Source organism: Hyalella azteca, unplaced genomic scaffold (genome assembly GCF_000764305.2).
Source record: "Hyalella azteca isolate HAZT.00-mixed unplaced genomic scaffold, Hazt_2.0.2 contig16248, whole genome shotgun sequence".
In the NCBI taxonomy this organism is placed as follows: domain Eukaryota; kingdom Metazoa; phylum Arthropoda; class Malacostraca; order Amphipoda; family Hyalellidae; genus Hyalella; species Hyalella azteca.
Window position 1 is genome coordinate 354,114 of NW_025946074.1, and position 20,730 is coordinate 374,843.

Consider the following 20,730-nt stretch of genomic DNA (forward strand, 5'->3'; position numbering starts at 1 on the left):
CTTTTAATATCATTGAAACATTAATTATGCCCAGATGGGTCCATGCCGCTGATATCTACACGCCCATGTTTTCCATCAGAATAAACGTATTTCCGGATTTCCTGGCTATGACAATTGACGTATTTGCAGTTACATTTTCTTTCATTTCTAATTGCTCTAATCAGTCAAATCTTCTATCCTCCTTAGTAAATATCGCTTACACTTCTGGAAAGGGCTTAAATTTTGCCCTTCCTCAGAAAAATGATCAATTACGTAATTCTAGGCGGTAATTTGTTGCATTTTACAGAGCGAGTGACGAGTACGACAAACTGAAGAAGAACACCGACCAAGAGCTGACCAAGATGGGCGCGTTGCTGAAGAAGGCCGAGATGAAGATCATCTCCTTGCAAGAGCAGCTCGACCGCAAGTCCCGCGACAACCAAGAGCTCACGAGTTTACTTGACGAGCTCATAGCTAAAATGGGCCCGTCTAAATGAGAACAGGAAGCCGCTGCTGCAGCGGCCTCGAAGATACCCGTCTGGAAGCGCAAAAGTTACCCTACATAAGACCGTAGCACCCATATGGACGCTAAGAAATTACCTTTCAAAAGAATTGAGTACCCGCTTATTTGCGCCAAAGTCACCCTGCATTCGTCGAAAAAGCCCATCAGTCATATGAAAATTACATGACATTATTTATACAAAGCCCTAAACAAACGGAGAATGTGAGCTAGATTTCCATTAATGTGATCGTATAGTAGCAGGTTTATGGGAGAGAGATGCGTTAAAATGAATACGTTGAAGATTGCATAGCATTGAAATGAAAATATGCTGAACTGTATCATTTTAAATTTGACAATATTTCCATAAATAAAGACGAAACCCATCGTCGGATGCTTCATATTTGATATCGCAAAGTTCTCGAATTAGTCATTTTTTACAAGTTAGTACACTTTTTCCCGCTGAAATAACAAGGTGATTCTAAGTGCATCTACTCTGATAATTCCGCAAACTTGAAAACCAATCTGAGATAAGAAGATTATTTTCTGGAACGTAATTTCTGTAAACGGATTCCGTATTGGACATCGTTTAACCGACAAGCTGTACAAGTGCTGCTGTGCTGAACTCAATGAGCGCAACATTCTTATCTCTTGCACTTGATTGCTAGCTTGAGAACGTGATATATATCAAAATTCCTCTTTTGAGACGCAACAAGCGTTAAGAAATCCTCTGCGAAACGAAAGAATGACTAAAACTTTGCTTAATGTTAACTGCAGGAAGTTATCTGACAAAACATTTTATTCGTGATCTGCATTGCTTTCCATTAGCTCTTAGTACGCATCATGGAGGAAAGCTGATATATAATGAAAATTTGTTCATATTGTATGATTGGCGCAACGGCAATGAAGAGACACTATTGCATTGTATCACATTATAATGACAGGTTGAGTTGGAGGTTTTATGTTTTTTTTCTGTACACTTGAACTTTAACTGACCTGATATTTTGTTCCCATATACCTGAAGATATAAAGCAGTCTGGTTATGTGGATACATCCTAAATTTTAAGCTACATTTATTGAAAGTTCGTAAAAATTCTCGCCACTGAACAGTGAAAATGAAACGTCAAAATCTGGTTGGTGATCTCGGATTTCTTCCTTCTCGGTTTTTATGTATGAACGGCAATTGCGGACTTGCGATTAATTTTGATCTAATTTCATTCCATGAATGAGGTTTTTTACGTATACCAGACGCTGTCCTCGAGTTATTTCTTCTATAAACGTGTAGATAATCGTCACGCTGTTATGCAAGTCGCATAAATCGGCCTGGAATCGTGAAATTTTCTAGAATATAATAGATACGTCATTGTATATCATGTATGCATGTTCATTTATTTTTCTATAGTGTTGTGATAGTGATGTATCTACGTGCAAATTATGTATATTAATGCTTTTGATGTTGTTATATTATGCATCTAATATCGACGTAGACGTAAGTGTAAATACCGTTAACTTCTCACTCTCGCTGCAGCTTTTTTTTATGCTTCTATTCCGGAATGGACAGTTCCCGCCGTCTTCATAACGCGCATTGATCCTGGTGTAATGCAATGACAAAACGTTGAAAAAACATTAATATGTGACACGTAAAAGATTATTAAGGGCTACAGAAATCGCGACAAGGCAGACTAAATAAACCACTTGTAGCTCCAGCGCATGCTCTGCTCTATCTAACGGGACGCGTTCAGTGGAAACGAAATGGCATAATTGCAAATTATTCCTGAACTATTGACTACACTGATTTTACTTGATGGATCAAATCTAATTATTTTTATAAACCGCACACATTCCTTGCTCATTCAAGTATCCGCCGTCCTTAAGATTTTCTTCATAAATTTTTATGAAATTATTCATTTCTATCATTGATTTTTTCCTAGAATGTCCATGTTATTCATCTGTATTTTACAAAACTTGTAAAACTGTCCGAAGTGCCTGTGAGGAGAATTCGTGGTCTTCAGCCGTATGTTCCATACCTTTATTCTGTAAAAATCTATTGTAAGATGCACCATTGATCTTGTATAATCAATATTGACGCCAGTCATCATGCATGAAATACCATGATATTGTAAAAATGCGTCATTTATCATGTAAACTTACCATGATATTGACATGATATTGGTGACAATTATTCTATGGTATGATATTCATACCAACAAATCCCATCACGATATTGTTGGACGCGCTTGTGAGATCTTTCTTCTTACGTATCTTGTCCTCTGCGTACGAAGATTGTGATGAACTTGTCACTATATTTACTTCATGTCTGACTTCAACGTCTAATCAAACCAACTTCTTGAAATCAATTATTCGGTAAAAAATATTTTGACTATTCTTCATACCTTCTGACTCCTTATTTTTTATTTTCTTTGACGTTTGAGGAAGAAAGATATCTTCCAGAATACGAAGAGTTAATTATTTTCCTGCCTGATGATCAACACATTCATTTGTGTTTATCTAACTTGTATGTTATAAAGTCATTTTAAAATGCTCTTCTTCTAACTCCATTTCTTCTTTTCAATTTCCTTTCCTGTATTCATCATAACATTTCATGCACTGATATGACAAACTCGGTAAATGTTGAGTTAAATAAAAATTAATATGCCAGTATTTCTCGTGAGGTTGTGAAGCTTTTTTTCCTTCTATCAGACTTGACCTGGATCGTTGTACTCTACATACCTACATTGACTACATTTCCCAATAAAGTAATGCTGGTACATCGCTTTTGTTGATTATTTCCATGTTCCGATGATCGTTCATGCTATGTTCGAATCCTAATGAAGTCCTAGAACGCAATAAACTTGAAGAAGCATTTTATCCACGCACCTTGATCAAGAAATTTTATCCACGCATAATGATCAAGTCAAGCGTTGAGGTCAAGCTCCTCTCTTTATTTAGTACTAAGGAGAATAATTTCGACGTTCCTGCTAAATATTTACGTACTTATAAAAAATGTTCGTTTGTCATTAGATTGAACTACACGTTTTAGCTGAAGAGGAATCTGACAGAAAAGAACTTGAAATGCTCGTTTATTGTGGACGCGAGAAATTCTCAAGGTCTTGTGTCGTAGTTTCATAATTCTAATTTTTATCCGGGATAAAATTGCAAGCTTTGTGTGGTAGACAGATCTTGGAGCCTTGTCGATAATGCTGTTAAATGACTAAAGCTGCCTAGAATGTAGGCGAATTCAAAACTTTCATTTTCCAAAAGTAGAAACTGGGTTGGACGAAATGGAAGTGAAGCGATGTGGTGCGCGTGCAACGAACATTGTATGAGAGCAATATTGATTCTTTTTAGTCTCCTATTTTGGGGTCATCCGTAGGCGAGATAGCATAATTTTATCAACATACGATGATGATTTAATCGTTAATCATCAATTTGATGAATTCACGCAATGACGCTCGTGTATGACCGTACTTAAAGTTTGATTACGCCGTGTGGTTACGGAAATGTGAAAAGTGCAAAAATTGAGTTGAAAACGTTCATAGACGTGTAACATTCAAGGCTTAGAGGGCAAGCCTCATGAAGAAAGATTAGGGATTATGAAGCTTCCATATTTTTTTTTATCGACGCATACGCGGCGAATGTTTAGGTTTATTCTAGAAGATTTTAGAAGGTTTATTAGAATATGAAACGAAAACCAGCACCACGGGCCACATCTATAAACTAGAAAAGCCACAGTGCTCCCAAGAAACAATACTTCTCGCTTCCCATCACCGACATGTACAACAAACTCTGCTTGCATTGTTGGCGCTCCCAGGTTTAAATGCGTTGAAGAAGAGACTAAACGAAGCTTTGCAGGAACATAGATTTTTTGACCGATTCGACACTTCAGCGAACTCGCGTGCGAACTCGCCTGCGAGCTCGAATGAAACAATAAGACAATTCACGAACATTATTTAGAATTGGCGACAGGCCAAACCGGCCTTTTCCTCAACGCCGATATTACCTTGTCATGTTATGATACAACAGTGAATAAATTTCGCGGAAGAATTGAGCAAAACTTGTCATTAACCATTCATTTTGTTTTTATTTTTAAATTATGTCAATGTTTTGTATTGCCTACAAATATTGTGTATTTACGCTGAATTAGTTCGAATTGAACCTATAACAACACAACATACCATAAAAAATCGTGGTAGGACACAAACAAAAACATATTTATTGATCAATGATCACTTTAGTTCCAAAAATATATAGAATTTTCTCTAAATTACTATAGATATCACGAAGAAGAAACAAAATCTGACGCTGTAGTCATAGCAACCGGTTTTCTTGTTATGATTTGAAAAGCTGAAATCATAAACAGGTTGCTATGACTACAGCGCAAGATTATGTCGTAAAGGATTCCTTTTTTTTCAAACACATCAACCTGTTATTAATTAGCTCCATTTTCATTTTTATGCCCTCATATTTTCATGTTTTGATTTTACTCCAGTTATGAGTCACTACTTAATGAGTACTTATGATTGGCTTTTCTCTAGAATTTGTTTATGTTAATGTCTTAATGATATGTTCCAGTTCAGACAGTCAAGCTCAGACCTAGAAACTTAAAAGAAGAATTAGGAGATGCTAGCCTATAATAATGCAGTAATTAGTGCCATTTAGTGGTCACCAAGCATATTATGTCTTGTTCTGTTGTTCAGCCAAGATGATCAAGCTGCAAAAACTGACAGATACAAAAGCCACTAAGCAGAGGCAGAGACTGCAGAGTGGAACAGTGGTTTCAGTTCAGAATTCAGACTTCAGAGTACCAAGATAATAAAAAGCAAGATTGGAGCACAGTCTTATCAGTCTAGACTCTAGTCTCTAGAGGTGCATGTTTGATCACAGCTCCGTGGCATGATGGCATGATGGCCCATGCAATAGTGCACCATTTGCTGGTGAGAATTGGTTTGGAAGCCAAGTGATTAACCAAAGCATAATTGGAGCAGTGAGTTCCTGGTAGTCCAGGGTGCAGAGGGGGGAAGCAGCATAGCCAATTATGCCAATATATGGGTTTTTAAGCCCAAAGCGTCGCCTGCCAGGTAATTTTTAATGAAAAGCCATTTACACTGAGTAATGAAAAACTATTTACAAGCCACGAACTTACATACAAGGTTGCATGCACGTGTTATCCCAAATCATAGTGGCAAAGCAAAGATTTTTTAGAATCAGTTCATTTCTAATTTTGTTATCTCAATATTTTAATTAATTTCTTATGTATGAAAATGCTGGTATCCAAGATACTTTCCTGGTCTACTTATAGGACTCAAAAATGAACTTGGCGAAGAGTCTAAAAAAACTGCTGCTTTGCCACTATGTCCCAAATAACTAATTTTACCCTAAAAACAGTCTGATTATGTAGCAACTGTCAAATTAACATGTGATAATGCAGTCTGAGTCTGACCGCTCTAATGTGACTGCAACTACACAATCGTAAACTTGTTGTTTACATTTGCGTAGGATATTTTGGCGGGAATTCATCGCAACTGATTTCCGGACAAGCTTCACTGCATCCTGATCTATCCAACATACCAGAAACCTTACTTTTTTCTAAATAGTTGGCCGAATACTGACAAATATATTAAATGCAAGAATTTTAATCTAAATGTGTCGGCAAGATCTTCTGAAGGCGTAAATTTTGCTACTGAAGCGTGGCCAAAGATCTTGCAATATTCATCCACTCTCTGCACAGTGGCTGGTAGTGGTACGGTACAGTTGGCACGACGGTACCTAGTGCGGGAGACCACAGCAAGCTGTGAATGTTCTACATAGTCCCAAACCAGAGATTTTTTAGAATCAATTCATTCTTTATTTCATCTGCTACTTAACATTTTAACACGTTCCCCGCGTATCCAGATTTCCCCAGTATTCCCTTATCGCGGAAGGCTTTCAGTGGTTGCTGCTTCAGTTAGGCGCCATTGGCTGTGACAATAGGAGGTGTGTGCTGCTCCGCGGCATCAAAGCTTTGCATAGCTGCAATAAAAATATTGGGACACATGTGGTGCATTACGCAAGCAAATAATATCCACATGTTGTTCTTGCGTATTGTAGCACCGGTGTACCAAGTATTTATTAAGCCTTATATGTACCATAATAGAATAGAAGGGAATAGAACGGAATAGAAGGGAATAGAAGGGAACAGAAGGGAACAGAAGCGAATAGAAGGGAACAGAAGGGAATAGAAGGGAACAGAAGGGAATAGAAGGGAACAGAAGGGAATAGAAGGGAACAGAAGGGAATAGAAGAGAATAGGAGGGAATAGAAGGGAATAGAAGGGAACAGAAGGGAACAGAAGGGAACAGAAGGGAATAGAAGGGAATAGAAGGGAATAGAAGGGAACAGAAGGGAATAGAAGGGAACAGAAGGGAACCAAAGGGAACAGAAGGGAATAGAAGAGAATAGAAGGGAACAGAAGGGAATACAAGGGAATAGAAGGGAATTATTAGTTAGAATTATTACAGTTACTTATCATTTGTTCAAGTAGATTCTAAGATTTACGAATAAAATTTTGGTTCATTGATTTGTTTTACTTAATACTCCACTTATTGAGTGAACACAAATATTATAAAAGAAAAAGTTTACGTGCGAAATTTCAAGCTATATGTCTTTTATCAACACGGCATAAAATACTGCGCTTGGTACACTGGTGTCCCAATACGCAGCAGTGGAATATCACTGTTGGTACACATATGGCCCAATACGCGGGGAACGTGTTATTTAATTTCTTTTATTTTCTTATGTATGATAATGCTGGTATCCAACTATCTGATACTTGCTAGTCTACTATCCAAGAAAGAACTTGAGGGCAACAAAACATGTTCTTATTTGCCACTATGAATTGTTCTGTTATATTAAGAATTTTTGACAGGCCCATGGCCTAATAAATGCTAAATCTTCAATTTTTTATTATAATTTAACTTGTTACATGAAAAAACCTTTTAATATCATGTCAAATTTCATGGTCATGAGTACTGAGTTTTCCTCTTAAAGTGAAAAATTGGGCAGAAGCTAGCCAGGAATTGGGCAAAAACACCCATGGATGATGGATCTAGATAATTTCACCTCTTTCAGTAAAATTTTCCTAATTTCTTTAGCTAAAAATAAGAAAAATTGTGCATTTATATCTGCAATTTTTTTTAAAATCACTATTAAACAATCACTTCTACACAAAATTTTAGAAAACTTCTGTCTGATATTTTAAATAGGGCTACCCACACCAACCAGCACCCGTAAATAATCATAATGGGCACTGGGCAGAATATAAAAAGAATTGTCAGTAAAAATGATTATTTTATTGTAGTTTCCAAAAATCATCTGCAGAAGTATAACAATTTTTGTATATCTGCATAAGAAATTTAGAAAGGGTTACAGAATGCCAGTCTGGAAAATTAGGCTGAGCTGCCAGCTGCCCACTGATGTGGAATATACCTATCTACCTTTCAAGCCGGGATCAGAGCTCTCCTGCCATTATCAGAGCCAGGAGACTCCTGCTTAATGAAATCATTGAAATGTCTCCCATGTATTTATTAATCAAACTGTACAATTGGCCATAAGATTTCCCATTTATTAATGGGAAAATTCCAATCTAGGCTGACTTCCAGGATGAATTCTGCTGGCAATGTGGTTATGTATCCTGAAAGTTGCTGGCATTGTTTTGGCCTTATAGCACAGCATAGTGATGTTGGCACTGAAGAATAGGCCTGATGTGACTTGTTGCTGATTCTTGTACTTTTCATGACTTGTCCACAGGAGATCAAGAACAGGTCCTTTGACCGTTTTTTTTCCAAACTGACTATAGTTTGAAATAGCTACTCAACTTACATTGGGTTTGATATTGTGCTAGGCATTTCAAGTCTGAACATATATTTCTTCATAGCCTTGTCTAGCCTGTTCTTGAACAAGGTATACTTGGAGCATCAACAATGCAATCGGGGAGGCGGTTCCACATGTTGGTGATTCGAAGCAAGAAGAAATGTTTTTGTGTAGATGAGTTGCTACAAAGTTTTTTAGTTTATTGCCATGGTCCCTGATGTTTGTTCTTGTTTCAAATTCTAGTAATCCTTCTGCAACCTTGAATAAACCATGAGTATGCTTGTGACTTCAATTAGGTCCCCACATTAATCTTTCTTCATGGGACTTGCCCTTCAAGCCTGGAATTATCCTTGTTGCACGTCTTTGAACACTCCCTACTAAATTTTTTACCTTTTCATGTTTCAGTGACCACACAGCATTTCCAAACTCTAGGTTTGGGCACACAACAGCAACAAACAGCAGCTTCATTGCTTATGCATCTAAGAACTTTTAAGAATGTCTGATCAGTCCAAGAAGTTTGTTAGATTTATTAGCTTGCATTTCAATATGCTTAGAAAATTTCAGATCCTTGTATTGACTTGAACTCTCAAATCTGTTTCCAACTGGACTTTTTGATCAATATCAATTATATACATATCATAGCCTTGTTAACTCATTTGCCAAAGTCTGCACCCTGGAAATGAACATCTCAATTTGGTAAAAACAAGATCTCTTTTTTCATAGCCTTAATGATGAAGGCTAGAAATGTATGTACATAAATTGTTTTACTGTTTTGTATCCATTGCTGCTGCATACCATACGTGGCTGGATGAGCTCCTAATGACGTTGCCTCCTAATCAAATGCTGACTTGTGAGCAGCTGCTCTATAATTTTCAGCGAGTTTAATTTCTGCAATATATTTGATCATTATCTGATGCTTTTGAAGAAGAAGTGATTTTTGCATTTTGAATTTACAATGTCGTAGACAAATATAATAAACAATTTAAATTATCACAAAATACTATGTATTTTTCAGAGTAAGTAGTAAAAGTGAAAAATGACTGCTTTAAAAATTAAAAATAAATCAATACTCAGGACAAACATGGTCACAATGTATTTGTTATATTGGAAATGCAATGCAATACTAGGACAATAGAATACTATTGCCAATCTGAGCCAAACATCTCGAATTATAGCAGGATTTCTAAATATAATATCAGTTTGTATGGTACTGGAATCAATGCTTTTCAGCAAAATTTCAGTTCATATCAAAAGTTTATTTTTCTTATTTGCTTGACCTTAATTTACTTGCTTTCACAGCTCATTTTGAGTATTCAATCACATAGTTCTAATTAATTTCAATATGAATTACGTATATAACTAGGTATTGATTGCAATGAGAGAAGGCAAGTGAAAGCATTCAGCTGATGCAATTCTGAATGACACTCTTTTCTTCCCACTTTGAACTGTATGCAGATTTCACAACTGTAATTGTGCTCGCAGAGTTTAATTCTGATTCAATCTTTATTTTATTAATCCAGCAGAATTAGTGGCATTTTTGTAGCAAAACAGCAAGTAAGAGAGCTTGTTATAGATACCAACTAATTTATGTTATTGTGTGTTTTACACATAGGCTGGCTGTGAGACAATATAGGTACCTATACTTTTGATGCATTTATTCATGACACCAAGCACAATTTTTCTTTGAATGATTGTAATGATGCATGAACATTGTCCTATTCTGTACCTAGAACTCATTTGATGCCATCAGTTTTTTTTTACGTCTCTGACTCGATGATAATTAATGTGGTAATTATGCTTATTATGATGATTTATCCTAAGTCTTAATTCATCAATTATACCAATTTATACCTTTTTACAGATATTGTTGACAATTCATTTTCAAAGTATCTTGTATAGAAAATTCTGTATATGAAGATAAAATGGAGGTAGAAGAGCTCAATAAATATTTTGACAGTTGTATCCACAAAATCACAAACCACCACAAGATTCTCCGCTTGGATGGATTAACCGAGTACCACGATGCACTTTCTGATCACTATCCACTTTATGATACTTCAGAATTTTCATATGAAAACCGGCTCCTCTTGGATATAAAAATATTGACTGGAACTCTTGCTGATGAATCAGAAATGAATAGGCTGAAGGTTACTGAAATTTTTGTTAAATATCTGGAAAAGAATGCTGTCACAGAAAGTCATTTAATTTATATCACAACAGCCATTCATTCAAGAATTTGTCAGAATTGTGAAGAAAGTGAAGATGTCCGTAAAGAGCTTTTAGTTGTCATCAAGTTAATCATAAATAAATTTGGCATGTCCATATTGCCATATAAAGATGATTTGTCCTCTATCTTTCTACAAATGCTCACTGAAAAATCTCCAGACAATCTGAAAGTTACCTGTGAGTGCATAACTGCCTTTTTTAATACTCTCAAAGCTAGAGCTGAATGCAATCCTGACTTGATCAAAGGTTTGAAGAAAGTTTCATTTCATCAACGCTATAGAGTTCGGGAAGCTGCACTGGTGGCACTTGGTGAGTACCTACGGTATTTGAATATTTAGCCAGCACATGGACTAGCATGTTGCTTTGTCCATGAAATCATGTTTAAATTTACCTACTCAGTTGTTTTTGCATAAAATTTTAGGTTGTATATTCTATTCATGATGTGTGACATTTGTCAAAATTTTATTAAAAGCAAAGTGAAACTTATTAACAAGTTCATGGCATACCTATATCAGGCTAACATGCTTTTTACATTCTTCACTACAAATCCTAAATATCTTCAGGTAACCTTATGTATTATTTTCATACAGGGTACATTGGAACATGGAGCAGCAGCAATAATATCACCGAGGTCATGCAGTGTATGGCGCAGCACTCTGACGACATCCCACACATCCGTATTGCCATTATCAAGATAACAGCAAAAATTTCCATGGAAATGCTTGATAGATACTCATTCTGGCACTATATTCTTCCTTGCTTATTGCTATGGTGAGATATTCAGATTCTTCAAACTTAGGAAATTTGAAACAAATTCTTCGAACTTTGTTCACTTATGAAATTTGGAGGTGCTAGTTCTGTTTACAATGTATCGAATTAATTTTACATAGATCACATAGGTACTTGTATTGCAGAAGAAAGAACTGAATATCACCAAATTTAAATATCCCCATACCCCCCTTAATAATGTGTCATTTTTGATAAATTTTATTTGTTTTTAATGTTCAGGCTAAGAGACTCAGATCCAGGCACTCGAGAAGCTGCTGTACAGCAATTCAGTGCCGTGGGCGAGCAATACATCAAGGAGAATGAGGAAGCCTTGCAGCAAGAGCTACAATATGACGTGCCACCTGCCAGATACCCTCCCAATTGTGGTCCGTTTATTCATATATTATCTATAATATGTGTGAGGTATTTTTCTGATTAGCCGCTGTCTAATTATTCCAATTTATTTCTTTAATTGAAAATATTTTTTCTGGTTGTTTGGTTTATGTAGTCTGCATCTCATTTTTTCAATAATTTATTTCACTTGATAGAAACTATTTCATGTAAGCACCACACATGTAATTAAGCTCAAATTTAAAGGAATTCTTCATTATATTTTCATTTTTCTCTAAGCATAACTATTTATTACTATCACAAACACAAGTAAATTACTATAGAATGGAGCGACATGCATTAATTTTATTAGTATTAAACTAAATCACTCACCATTGCCGTGTGCCTCAGTTATGTTTGGCATGGTAGAAGCTTACTCCAAATGTTAAACACAAAACATCTGTTCCAGGGGACCGCCTGAACTTGGGTTGCCGTATACTAGCTCAAAATGTCCTCCACAAACTCTTACCTGGTATAGCCGGCGACCTGCAAGACTGGCAAAGCTGCAGCAGAGTGGCCACGATGAAGCTCTTATCAGCCTTGGTCTTAATGGGCGAACTTAAGCTCCAGCAATACGCCCAGTCTATAATTACGTTGCTGAGCCGTGCTCTGAAAGACTCCGAGGTCCAGGTTGTTGCAGAGGTCAGTGCCTGCCTAATGTGGATGTGTTCCTTACAAATATCATGAAAGGTAAATCCAGTAGCTGTTTTTAGCGCATTTTCTCATTTATGAAGAAAATGCACTATTGTGCTCGCCATGTCCGTCTGTCCGTCCGTTCGTCTGTCTGTCCATCCGTGACTTCATGTTTTCGTCGACGAGAAAATGCGCTCTCTGTCACTCACTGCAGGGAGTACTGAGTTATATTTTTAAAGTTTTGTCATTTACAAATATGTTTTGATTAATAACAGTCAATGTTCTTCCAGTTCTGTTTTTTACTTGAGCATATTCAAATATTGACAGGTACTCCACATAACTCTTACTAAATGTCACAATTGAAGTAAAATTAAATTTGGTGTGTGCACATCATTTAAGATTTACTGTGTTATTTAAAATAGTATGAATATATTCACCTACTTCTCATTTACCATGTAGAATAGTCGAATGATATTTCATGAATAATGAGCTTTACTGCAGTAGTCGAGGTGTGAGAATGATAACACACTAGTGCTATCGTTCTATCATCTCCTAGTACTCTTTCACCTCACTGTTCATCATTTTAGATTTTTTATTAAGTATGATAAATGACGCGTTTTCCGGGCCACCCTTTGTGTCCAACCTCAGTAGTTTATTCGGTACCATAATAAGTACAATGAACTTGTTCCATGATGATGTACTGACACAGAAGTACGAGTCGAATTAATTATTCACTTAACGCCTTGATCCTTCCGGTGCTCTAATTACTGGAGCACCAGAAGCTCGAGTAATTAGAGCTTCTGGCTCTAATAAAAGTTTTAGTAAATGTATAGATAGGTGATCACTTGTAAATGATCAGCAAATTCAACTTCATTATTCATATCATACCGGTACTCGGTAGCGTCCTGGGTGTTGTACTATCTCTCTCCGGAAAATAGCATGTGCGAAGATTGGTGCTCTCATTTAGATTGTTTATTTTATTATGGACGTTTATTTAACATTTTTCACTCAATGAGCAGGCGTGTGTTTGTGCCGAAAATCTTGGCTACTTTCTGTTGCCCGACGCATCGATGCCAGTTGCTATTGATATACTGCGGTCAAGCAGTGAGATCCCAAACAACAGATCCGGAAAAATTCTTCAGCTTCTCTGCATAGGATGCCTGTCTTCTGAGCTGTCGTCCCATGTCCCTGACATTGCATCGGCTATAACGAACTCTCCGTCGTTGCTGTGTTCTGATGTCGTTGTACAGGACGATATTCTTGCCCTCGTACAACTGTTGCTTCATAAAGAATGTGTTCATTGCCAAGAATCGTGCATTAAAAAGTATCGTCTTTCAGAAAAATCGCAGTGTTTGATTGAAGTGCAGAAAATTGAATCTATAGATCATGGTAAAATTGAGCTGGATGCGATGAAGTGTACTACACTTGACGAAAATTCCGAAAGTGGAACCGAAAGAGAATCGCAAAGCGAAATTATTGAGATGAATGGAGAGACTACATTAACTGATATCGAATCTGGGTTAGAAGAAGCTTGCCTTGATGGAACCCCTGCTACCAAAAATACTGTAGAAAGGAGTGCTGCTGGGAACGTTTTGCGAGATATTGAAATGAAAGGATCTTCACATTCTCCAAATAATACTTCTACTGAAAACGAAAGCTCTCGCGATGAATTATCTAATTCTAGTCTTGGTGATCGCATTGTTGGGAATAAAAGTCTAGTTGAAGAAATTTCTGATAAATACGGTACAGAAATTGACGGTCAAACAGATGCTTCTTTGCCGTGTTTAAATTTTTTGAAAATCTTGCTTTGCGTCGTTGGGTCGAACTTGTGTCACGTCAACGTAGCAAAAGCTCGCGAGATTCTTCATTTACTTGCGGAGGCTTGCGTAAAAGATACCATGAGTCACGACCCACCAAGTTTATCTACTGAAACTGGAAAGAAACCTGCCTCCTCTGAAGTGGTTCTTCCCACTGAAAGATCTCACCGTGACGCGAATTTCGTTTCTTCCGTTACAAATTCCAATGGTGTAAATCAGCCTATGGATATTAATCGATCAGCATCATCTTCAACGGACTCCAGTAATTTATCATCAGTCGAATTATTTATCGAACGTCACGCCAGTGCTCTCCTGGATGAATTTTTGGAAACTTGTGAAATTTGGACTCCGGAAGATCCGTGTTTCCTCTTGGCCAGCGCCTTCTTCCAGCTTTCCGGTAAGTCTACTGCTTTAGAAATAGAGAAGGTTATCTCTAAAATTATTATGTAACTGTAATTTCCGCCTAGTCTCAGTTTTATGCAAAAGAAACAGTGATGTCCAAAGTTCGTTCTTCTGGTTTAAATATTTTGATCTGATACTATATTATATACTGATACTATATATTGCAGCTAATTAGTCTTAGGTCATTTATTTCTGCCTAAATTTCCTGCATCACATTCGCTCTCGTAGCTTTCCGTCTACCACTTCGCATTTATTTATTTTTTAATTCCCACCTGCAGCCTTTCATCTCACAGCGTCATAACATAACATAACATATAGTGATGTCGGCGCTGAAGTGTAGGCCTGAGTTGGCCTGTCGCCGATTCTTGAACTTTTCGTGCCTTGTTCACAGAAGATATAAAATCGTGTCATTTGACCGGATATTTTCAAGACTGGCGATAGTTTGAAATAGCTACTACCAGACTTCCACCGTTATATATTATAATATAATATATAATATGTAAATATATAAAACTTTTATAAATAACATTTATAAAAAAAAATTATTTTTCGTAGCCTTAGATTTTGCCACGTGGCAGGACGATGATGGTGATTTCTTGCCTTAATATCTTGTGTCATTATGATTGCAAGCGGCTCTCTATTCACTTTTTAATAACATATTGAAAGTCCTCATCAATTAATTTTAATCTGTCTTCGCGGTTCCCTCATCTTAAGTTTAATTACCACGCCTTATGTCGTACCTCGGAAGAATAACATGTGAACGAATGATAATTTTGTTCTTACAAGGGTTTCAGGCATGGTTGAACAATATAAGGTTAACCCATGAGGATTTCCGTCTTTCAGTTCAGCTTTCTTGTTACGTCACTGAAATCGAGAAACGTAAACAATCCCGTCATTCCCATAACGGATTGGTTGACTGGTTTGATCGCATTTCACTAAATGGTTAATGCCCGTGACGTCACTGAGATCAGTGACGTCACAGACGCAAAATCACAGACGTCACAGACGAACAACGAACTACAGACGCAAAAATGAGCTTCTCGTGGGTCAACCTTATACTAGTTCAACAACGGTTTTTGGGTGACTCAATGTTTATCTTTCTGCCATTTCAAACTCTACTGTAACTACATACTATGCAACCATTGCTTCTATACGCCAATTTTTTTAATTTCTACCCTCACGTGCAGGTGGCAGGACGATGATGGCTCACCAGACGCGCGTGTGTCGTGTTTACTGTCAGGCGTTCAGAGCAAAAGCGGACAGCCTGGTCCTCGTACGGCTCTTGGGCGTCTTGGATGGCAGCCTCAGCCTCCCCGGCGGCCAACATCGTCTTGCTTTCATTGCACAAATGCTTCGTGGTTAGAGTTCCAAATTTATTTTGCTAAGAATAAAAAAATGTTAAAAATAAGATTTTTATTGATTATTTTTTCTGCATCAAAGCAAAATCAAACGGAAAGCAACATTTCACTTTAGATCGAAATGAACATTTTAAAATGTATCACCCACGCGACGTCTAAAAAAGCAACGTTAGTACGGTATTCTCCTCATAGCTCACTCGGTCTACATTTACATTTTCAGAAAGAAGTTTGAGGATAAGGAACAATTTTTGGAATTCATAACTTTTATGACATGTGTAAAAGCCGTCCCTGCATAAAACTTTTTTGCCCGTTTTCTACGATTTGACTGGGAATTAGAAGCATTGATAGTATTTTACTTGTGCTTAGTTTTCGATTTGACTGTAAATTGGAGTCATGGAATCTTTTTTTTTTATTTGACTGTTTGTTTACTGCAAATTAGAGTCATTGAATCTAAATTTCTTGAACGTTGAATTGAGTCTCTTGAACGTTAAAGTAAATAAGAATCATTGAATTTTTTTCTTTTACATATTTTCAGATTTTACAGTATACTAAAGGCTTTGACTAATTTTTTGCGCGCCCACAGACTGGATGTGCGAGCTGCTGACGAGCGGGCGGCGCTCTCGAGAAGCGCAGCTGCTGAGGAGCGGCGCCCTCGAGACCCTCAGCAACGCCCTCGCCGCCGCCACCGCCGCCGCCGAGGGTAGAAGTCATCCAGAACATCCGTCAGCTTCTAAACCAGATCCTGTACACGAGTCTTTAATGCTCGGTAATTATTCGTTGTACGAGGTAGCCAATGTATTAATGATGTTTCATAGTTATTTAGATTTATCCCCAGTTTCTATAGAAAAAAAAACAATCATTATTGTTCTGTAATTATTCGTTGTACGAGGTAGCCACTGTATTGATGGCAGATCATAATTAATTAGATTCTGTTTCAACTTTATCGACGACCTGATTGGGATTAATTTTACAGAAGGATCCTCCGCGGAATGAAAGGATGAACAATCATTGGTTCAATAATTCGACCATTATCGTAATTGATCCTAATTCATAGTAATTTTCATTGATACAAGCATTGACTTGCATTTTATTTCCACCGATGCAATTTTGTGCTTTGAATATTTTTATACTCGTTATTTATAGTCGATTATGTTCACTCTATTTAATGCTGGAATTCTCATCAGCGTTGCGGCCGGTCCTGGAGGCAGTACCCGGGATGCTGTACGATGATTTACTGGACACCCGAGTTCATGCCTTGCGACTGGTGCAATGCATTGCTCTGCACTACAACGGTGCACTGCACCAACACTGCGCTCTCACTGCACTCGCTAAAAGTAATATATTTTTTAAGGAGAGCTCATAGAACTTTTCAGGCACCTTGCCGCGAACACGATTGATGTTTTTGTAGTTCTGAAAATGTGTATAATTTACACGCATTTTGGCCCCAGCATTGCTTTGTTGAATTTATGTTCGTAAAATCTAAGAAATATTGTTATTTATTCCAATTGTTGTCAATTGAAATCTATAACAATATTAAAAGTCACCTATTCAATTTCAATTCAGTAGGTGAATTGTATTGTGAATTTACTTTAACTTCTGTGGGTCGGTAAAATGAAACTGTTATCTCCGCAGGTGTGCTGGAGCGACTTGACGACAAAGTGAGACACGTTCGCCTCCTGGCCGCTAGTGCACTTTGTGCTCTGCTGTCATATGCCAATCAATTTAATAACTCTGAGGAAAGTAATTCCTCTGGTGAATACTCAAGAAGTATTGAGGAAATATCAAACGCCTCTCAATATAATGACCAAGGAAATAGCGGGTTGCCCAACGAACCTGTAAATGAAAGTATGGAAAATGTAGACCTTGGCATAACTTTGAGTGATCACTGCAACGGAAAGTGCAGCTTAGGAGAAGTAGACCAAGAAATAAATGCGAGAAATGCAAATTCCAAGGACATGGAGAGCATGAATAGCTCGGTAACTTTGAAGGGAAGCGACGGTGTCGCCGGACAACGACTTGCCAAGAACTACGCTGAATTTTGGCAGGAAATTGAAAAATCTTTGGATCGCTTGGCTATTTTTCTCGATGATCCTGATGATGTCTTGGCATTTGGGGTCGCCGGTGAGAATGAACAAAATAAATCAAAATCAAGACCTAATTTTAAATGCTTGTTTAGTTCTTAACGTATCTAATATTTAATTTTTTGTCTCTTGTTCCCTTGTAACATTTGAGACTAAATTATTTCGATTCTTTGCCTACTGTAGATTTCTCTGATAAATGTAAGACAAAATGGTAATTTTATTTCTTGAAATTTTATCTTAATTTTGATACTTAACCAAAATTTCTACTCTATTATTACGTCTCAAATCACTGATTAATAAATGCCCCGTCTCCTCAGAGTGCTTCAAGAATCTGCCTTTCAAGGAGTCTGTGACTGCAGCTCTGCAGAATCTGCAGCAGAGGCAGCACATCACGAGACACTGTCCCCTCATCGCAGCAGAGCTGCTCGCAAAAATTACATGAAGTCGATTTCATTAGTGACTACATCACATGAAAAAAGTTCATTACAGTTTATATGAATTGTACCTAGAAGTTTAGCACAGCACTGCCGCACGGTACAAAGTAGATACATTTTTTTCTTGCCTAGTAGATATTGTCTATGCAATAAACGAAGATAATATGTAGAAAAACTGACGAACGTTCTGTGTTACCAACAGTGCTAGCCACCAAACGTTTATTGGTTTGGACTGTTCTTCAATTAATGCAGTTCGAATAACATTGAATGATGCGTCTACTTTGACAACCAATAATGTACAAGCATTAATCATTTAACGTGGCACAGACGTAAACTATTATAACGCAGGCTCTAACGCTCTACGGTATGCAACCATAAAGCATTAATAATGCAATGAACTCAAGGCCTGATTATGCAATGACTTTTCGTGATTATGTAATGACTTTTCGTAATAAAACGTAACGTTTAGTGATGCCCAGACGCAGAGTTTTGTGATGCACAGACGCAGAGTTTAGTGATGCACAGATGCAGAGTTTAGTGATGCCCAGACGCAGAGTTTAGTGATGCACAGATGCAGAGGTTAGTGATGCACAGACGCAGCGTTTAGTGGTGCACAGACGCAGCGTTTAGTGACGCACAGACGTTTTGTAGTGACGCACAAAGAAAACGAGATATTTTAGACGCGATTGTGGTCTTTACCACTTGTTACCAGACCCCGGAAAATACCGGATTACTTCCATGCGTGACGCTGCTGTGCTACTGCTGCTGGTCTACACTAGTGTCATTAGGTTGCGTTTTTGACCGATGAATTTTTCGCTTGCGGAAAAAAAATTTTATTAAAACTGCCAAACCTTCTCGAAATTCATGACAATGCAGACTCTGATGAAAATAACTTTGTAGGAGTTAACCTTAAGATATTTTTTAATATGCATGCTGTAATATCTCTTATTTTCGTAGATCGCCTTGTTTGTGACTCGAAAGTCAGTGGCATATATCAGTCATAGAAGAAAATCTATTTCGTTTTCAACAGCAGCGTTTGTTTACGAATTAGATAATTTATGCGTTGGTCAGTTTACTTGGTCCAGCGCATGCTATTCTACGATGTGCTGTATTTTTACCTTATTGAATTACCGTACTTTTTCACCGGTATTCATTGTAGCCTTCGTATAAAATACGTTTGGAAATTAGCCTCGAAACTTGAATAAATCTTTATTAAATCAAGTCGTTTGATGAAACCCACAGTGAAGTACTTAAGTAAAGTAAATCATTCGCGTTAATTAGACTTCAAAACTCGTCAAAAGTTAGAATTTTTTTCGAAAAGTAATTCACTACATCAAATTTTCCAACATAAGTCAGGTGTGAATTTGTTTTTGATCTGTTGGCATCCGTAAATGAGAAAGACGCATACTCAAGCTTTTTCAATTAGTAAATCTGCCTGCTAATTTCACGCTCACAAGGACTATATTTATGCTATTGAATTCAAGGAAGGATGGCGGCATAAGTCTCGCCTGATTTTTGAAGTATTAGTACATGAGGCTAACTGGTCACGCACTTTCATGACCTTTACATACTCGTTAAAGTTGAAGTTTCGATCCAAATATAGTTCTGTCTTCCTAGCCATGTGCCACACTGGCAATCGTTAAGCTGGGTGAAATGACGTACTAGTGTCTATAGGTATCTCATCTCAGCTTCCTCTTCCCTAACTTTCATCAGCATTTAAGATCAAAAGGCCACGACAGTGTAAAAATCTTCTAATTTCCCCATTCAACCACATCCGGCTTCCGCATAGTTCCTTTGAAAATCAATAAAATTAACAAGAATATTGCAAAATCTGGCATTAAATTTTGTTAAATATCTTCTCACTTCTCCGCAGAGCGCACACTACTTCCTGCTCCGAGTCTCGGCCAAAGTTAAGTTTTCTTGACGTGACATGTACGGACGACAGGAGCGCAGCCGTGGGTCACAAAATTGACTCGTAAACAGGCCCTGGGCCTAACGCCAACCATCAGCATGTAATATCTACACATAGCCTCAGATCAATGAGCTGTGGGTAACTCCGGCTAACAGTAAATCCGCTTTGCACAACACAGCCACTGCTCCACAGCGCCGGAGCGCAACAGGCACTACCGCAACAGAGGCGCAGCCTCGCAGGTTAGGTTAGGTTACGTTAGGAGTAGCCTGTTGCGGTAGGGCCTGTTGCGCTCCGGCCTGTGACTGAACGGCGCTGTTGTGGTGGGCCTTTTGTGTCGAAAGCCGTGAAGATGCCCGGTTGCGTTACGCTCGGTAAGGTATATG

General features: G+C 37.6%; 2 protein-coding genes across 10 annotated transcripts in view; both read left to right on the top strand.

Annotated features, from left to right (window-relative positions):
• LOC108677751 (transforming acidic coiled-coil-containing protein 2) overlaps positions 1 to 3,250 on the top strand; it is a 51,391-nt gene extending 48,141 nt beyond the window's left edge. For all 9 annotated transcript variants that reach the window (XM_018166022.2, XM_047884822.1, XM_047884826.1 and 6 more), the window contains one exon: positions 287 to 3,250. In XM_018166022.2, coding sequence (XP_018021511.1) covers positions 287 to 476 — 190 coding nt within the window. In that variant the 3' untranslated portion in view covers positions 477 to 3,250. The remainder of the gene's footprint in view (positions 1 to 286) is intronic.
• A 6,935-nt stretch (positions 3,251 to 10,185) lies between these two features.
• Positions 10,186 to 19,652, top strand: LOC108677738. Its single transcript, XM_018166008.2, has 10 exons — positions 10,186 to 10,861; positions 11,143 to 11,323; positions 11,561 to 11,706; positions 12,120 to 12,352; positions 13,363 to 14,557; positions 15,750 to 15,920; positions 16,504 to 16,686; positions 17,105 to 17,254; positions 17,553 to 18,041; positions 18,319 to 19,652. Exons 1-10 carry the CDS (start codon positions 10,249 to 10,251, stop codon positions 18,441 to 18,443), a joined length of 3,486 nt encoding a protein of 1,161 aa, XP_018021497.1. The 5' UTR covers positions 10,186 to 10,248; the 3' UTR covers positions 18,444 to 19,652.
• Positions 19,653 to 20,730: the final 1,078 nt, after the last annotated feature.

Excerpts from the sequence above, each read along its gene's own strand:
- LOC108677738 (XM_018166008.2), top strand. The coding sequence starts at position 10,249 with ATGGAGGTAGAAGAGCTCAATAAATATTTTGACAGTTGTATCCACAAA. Across the intron at positions 12,353-13,362 it reads AGGTCCAGGTTGTTGCAGAG|GCGTGTGTTTGTGCCGAAAA; the intron begins GTCAGTGCCTGC and ends CTCAATGAGCAG. Across the intron at positions 15,921-16,503 it reads CATTGCACAAATGCTTCGTG|ACTGGATGTGCGAGCTGCTG; the intron begins GTTAGAGTTCCA and ends GCGCGCCCACAG.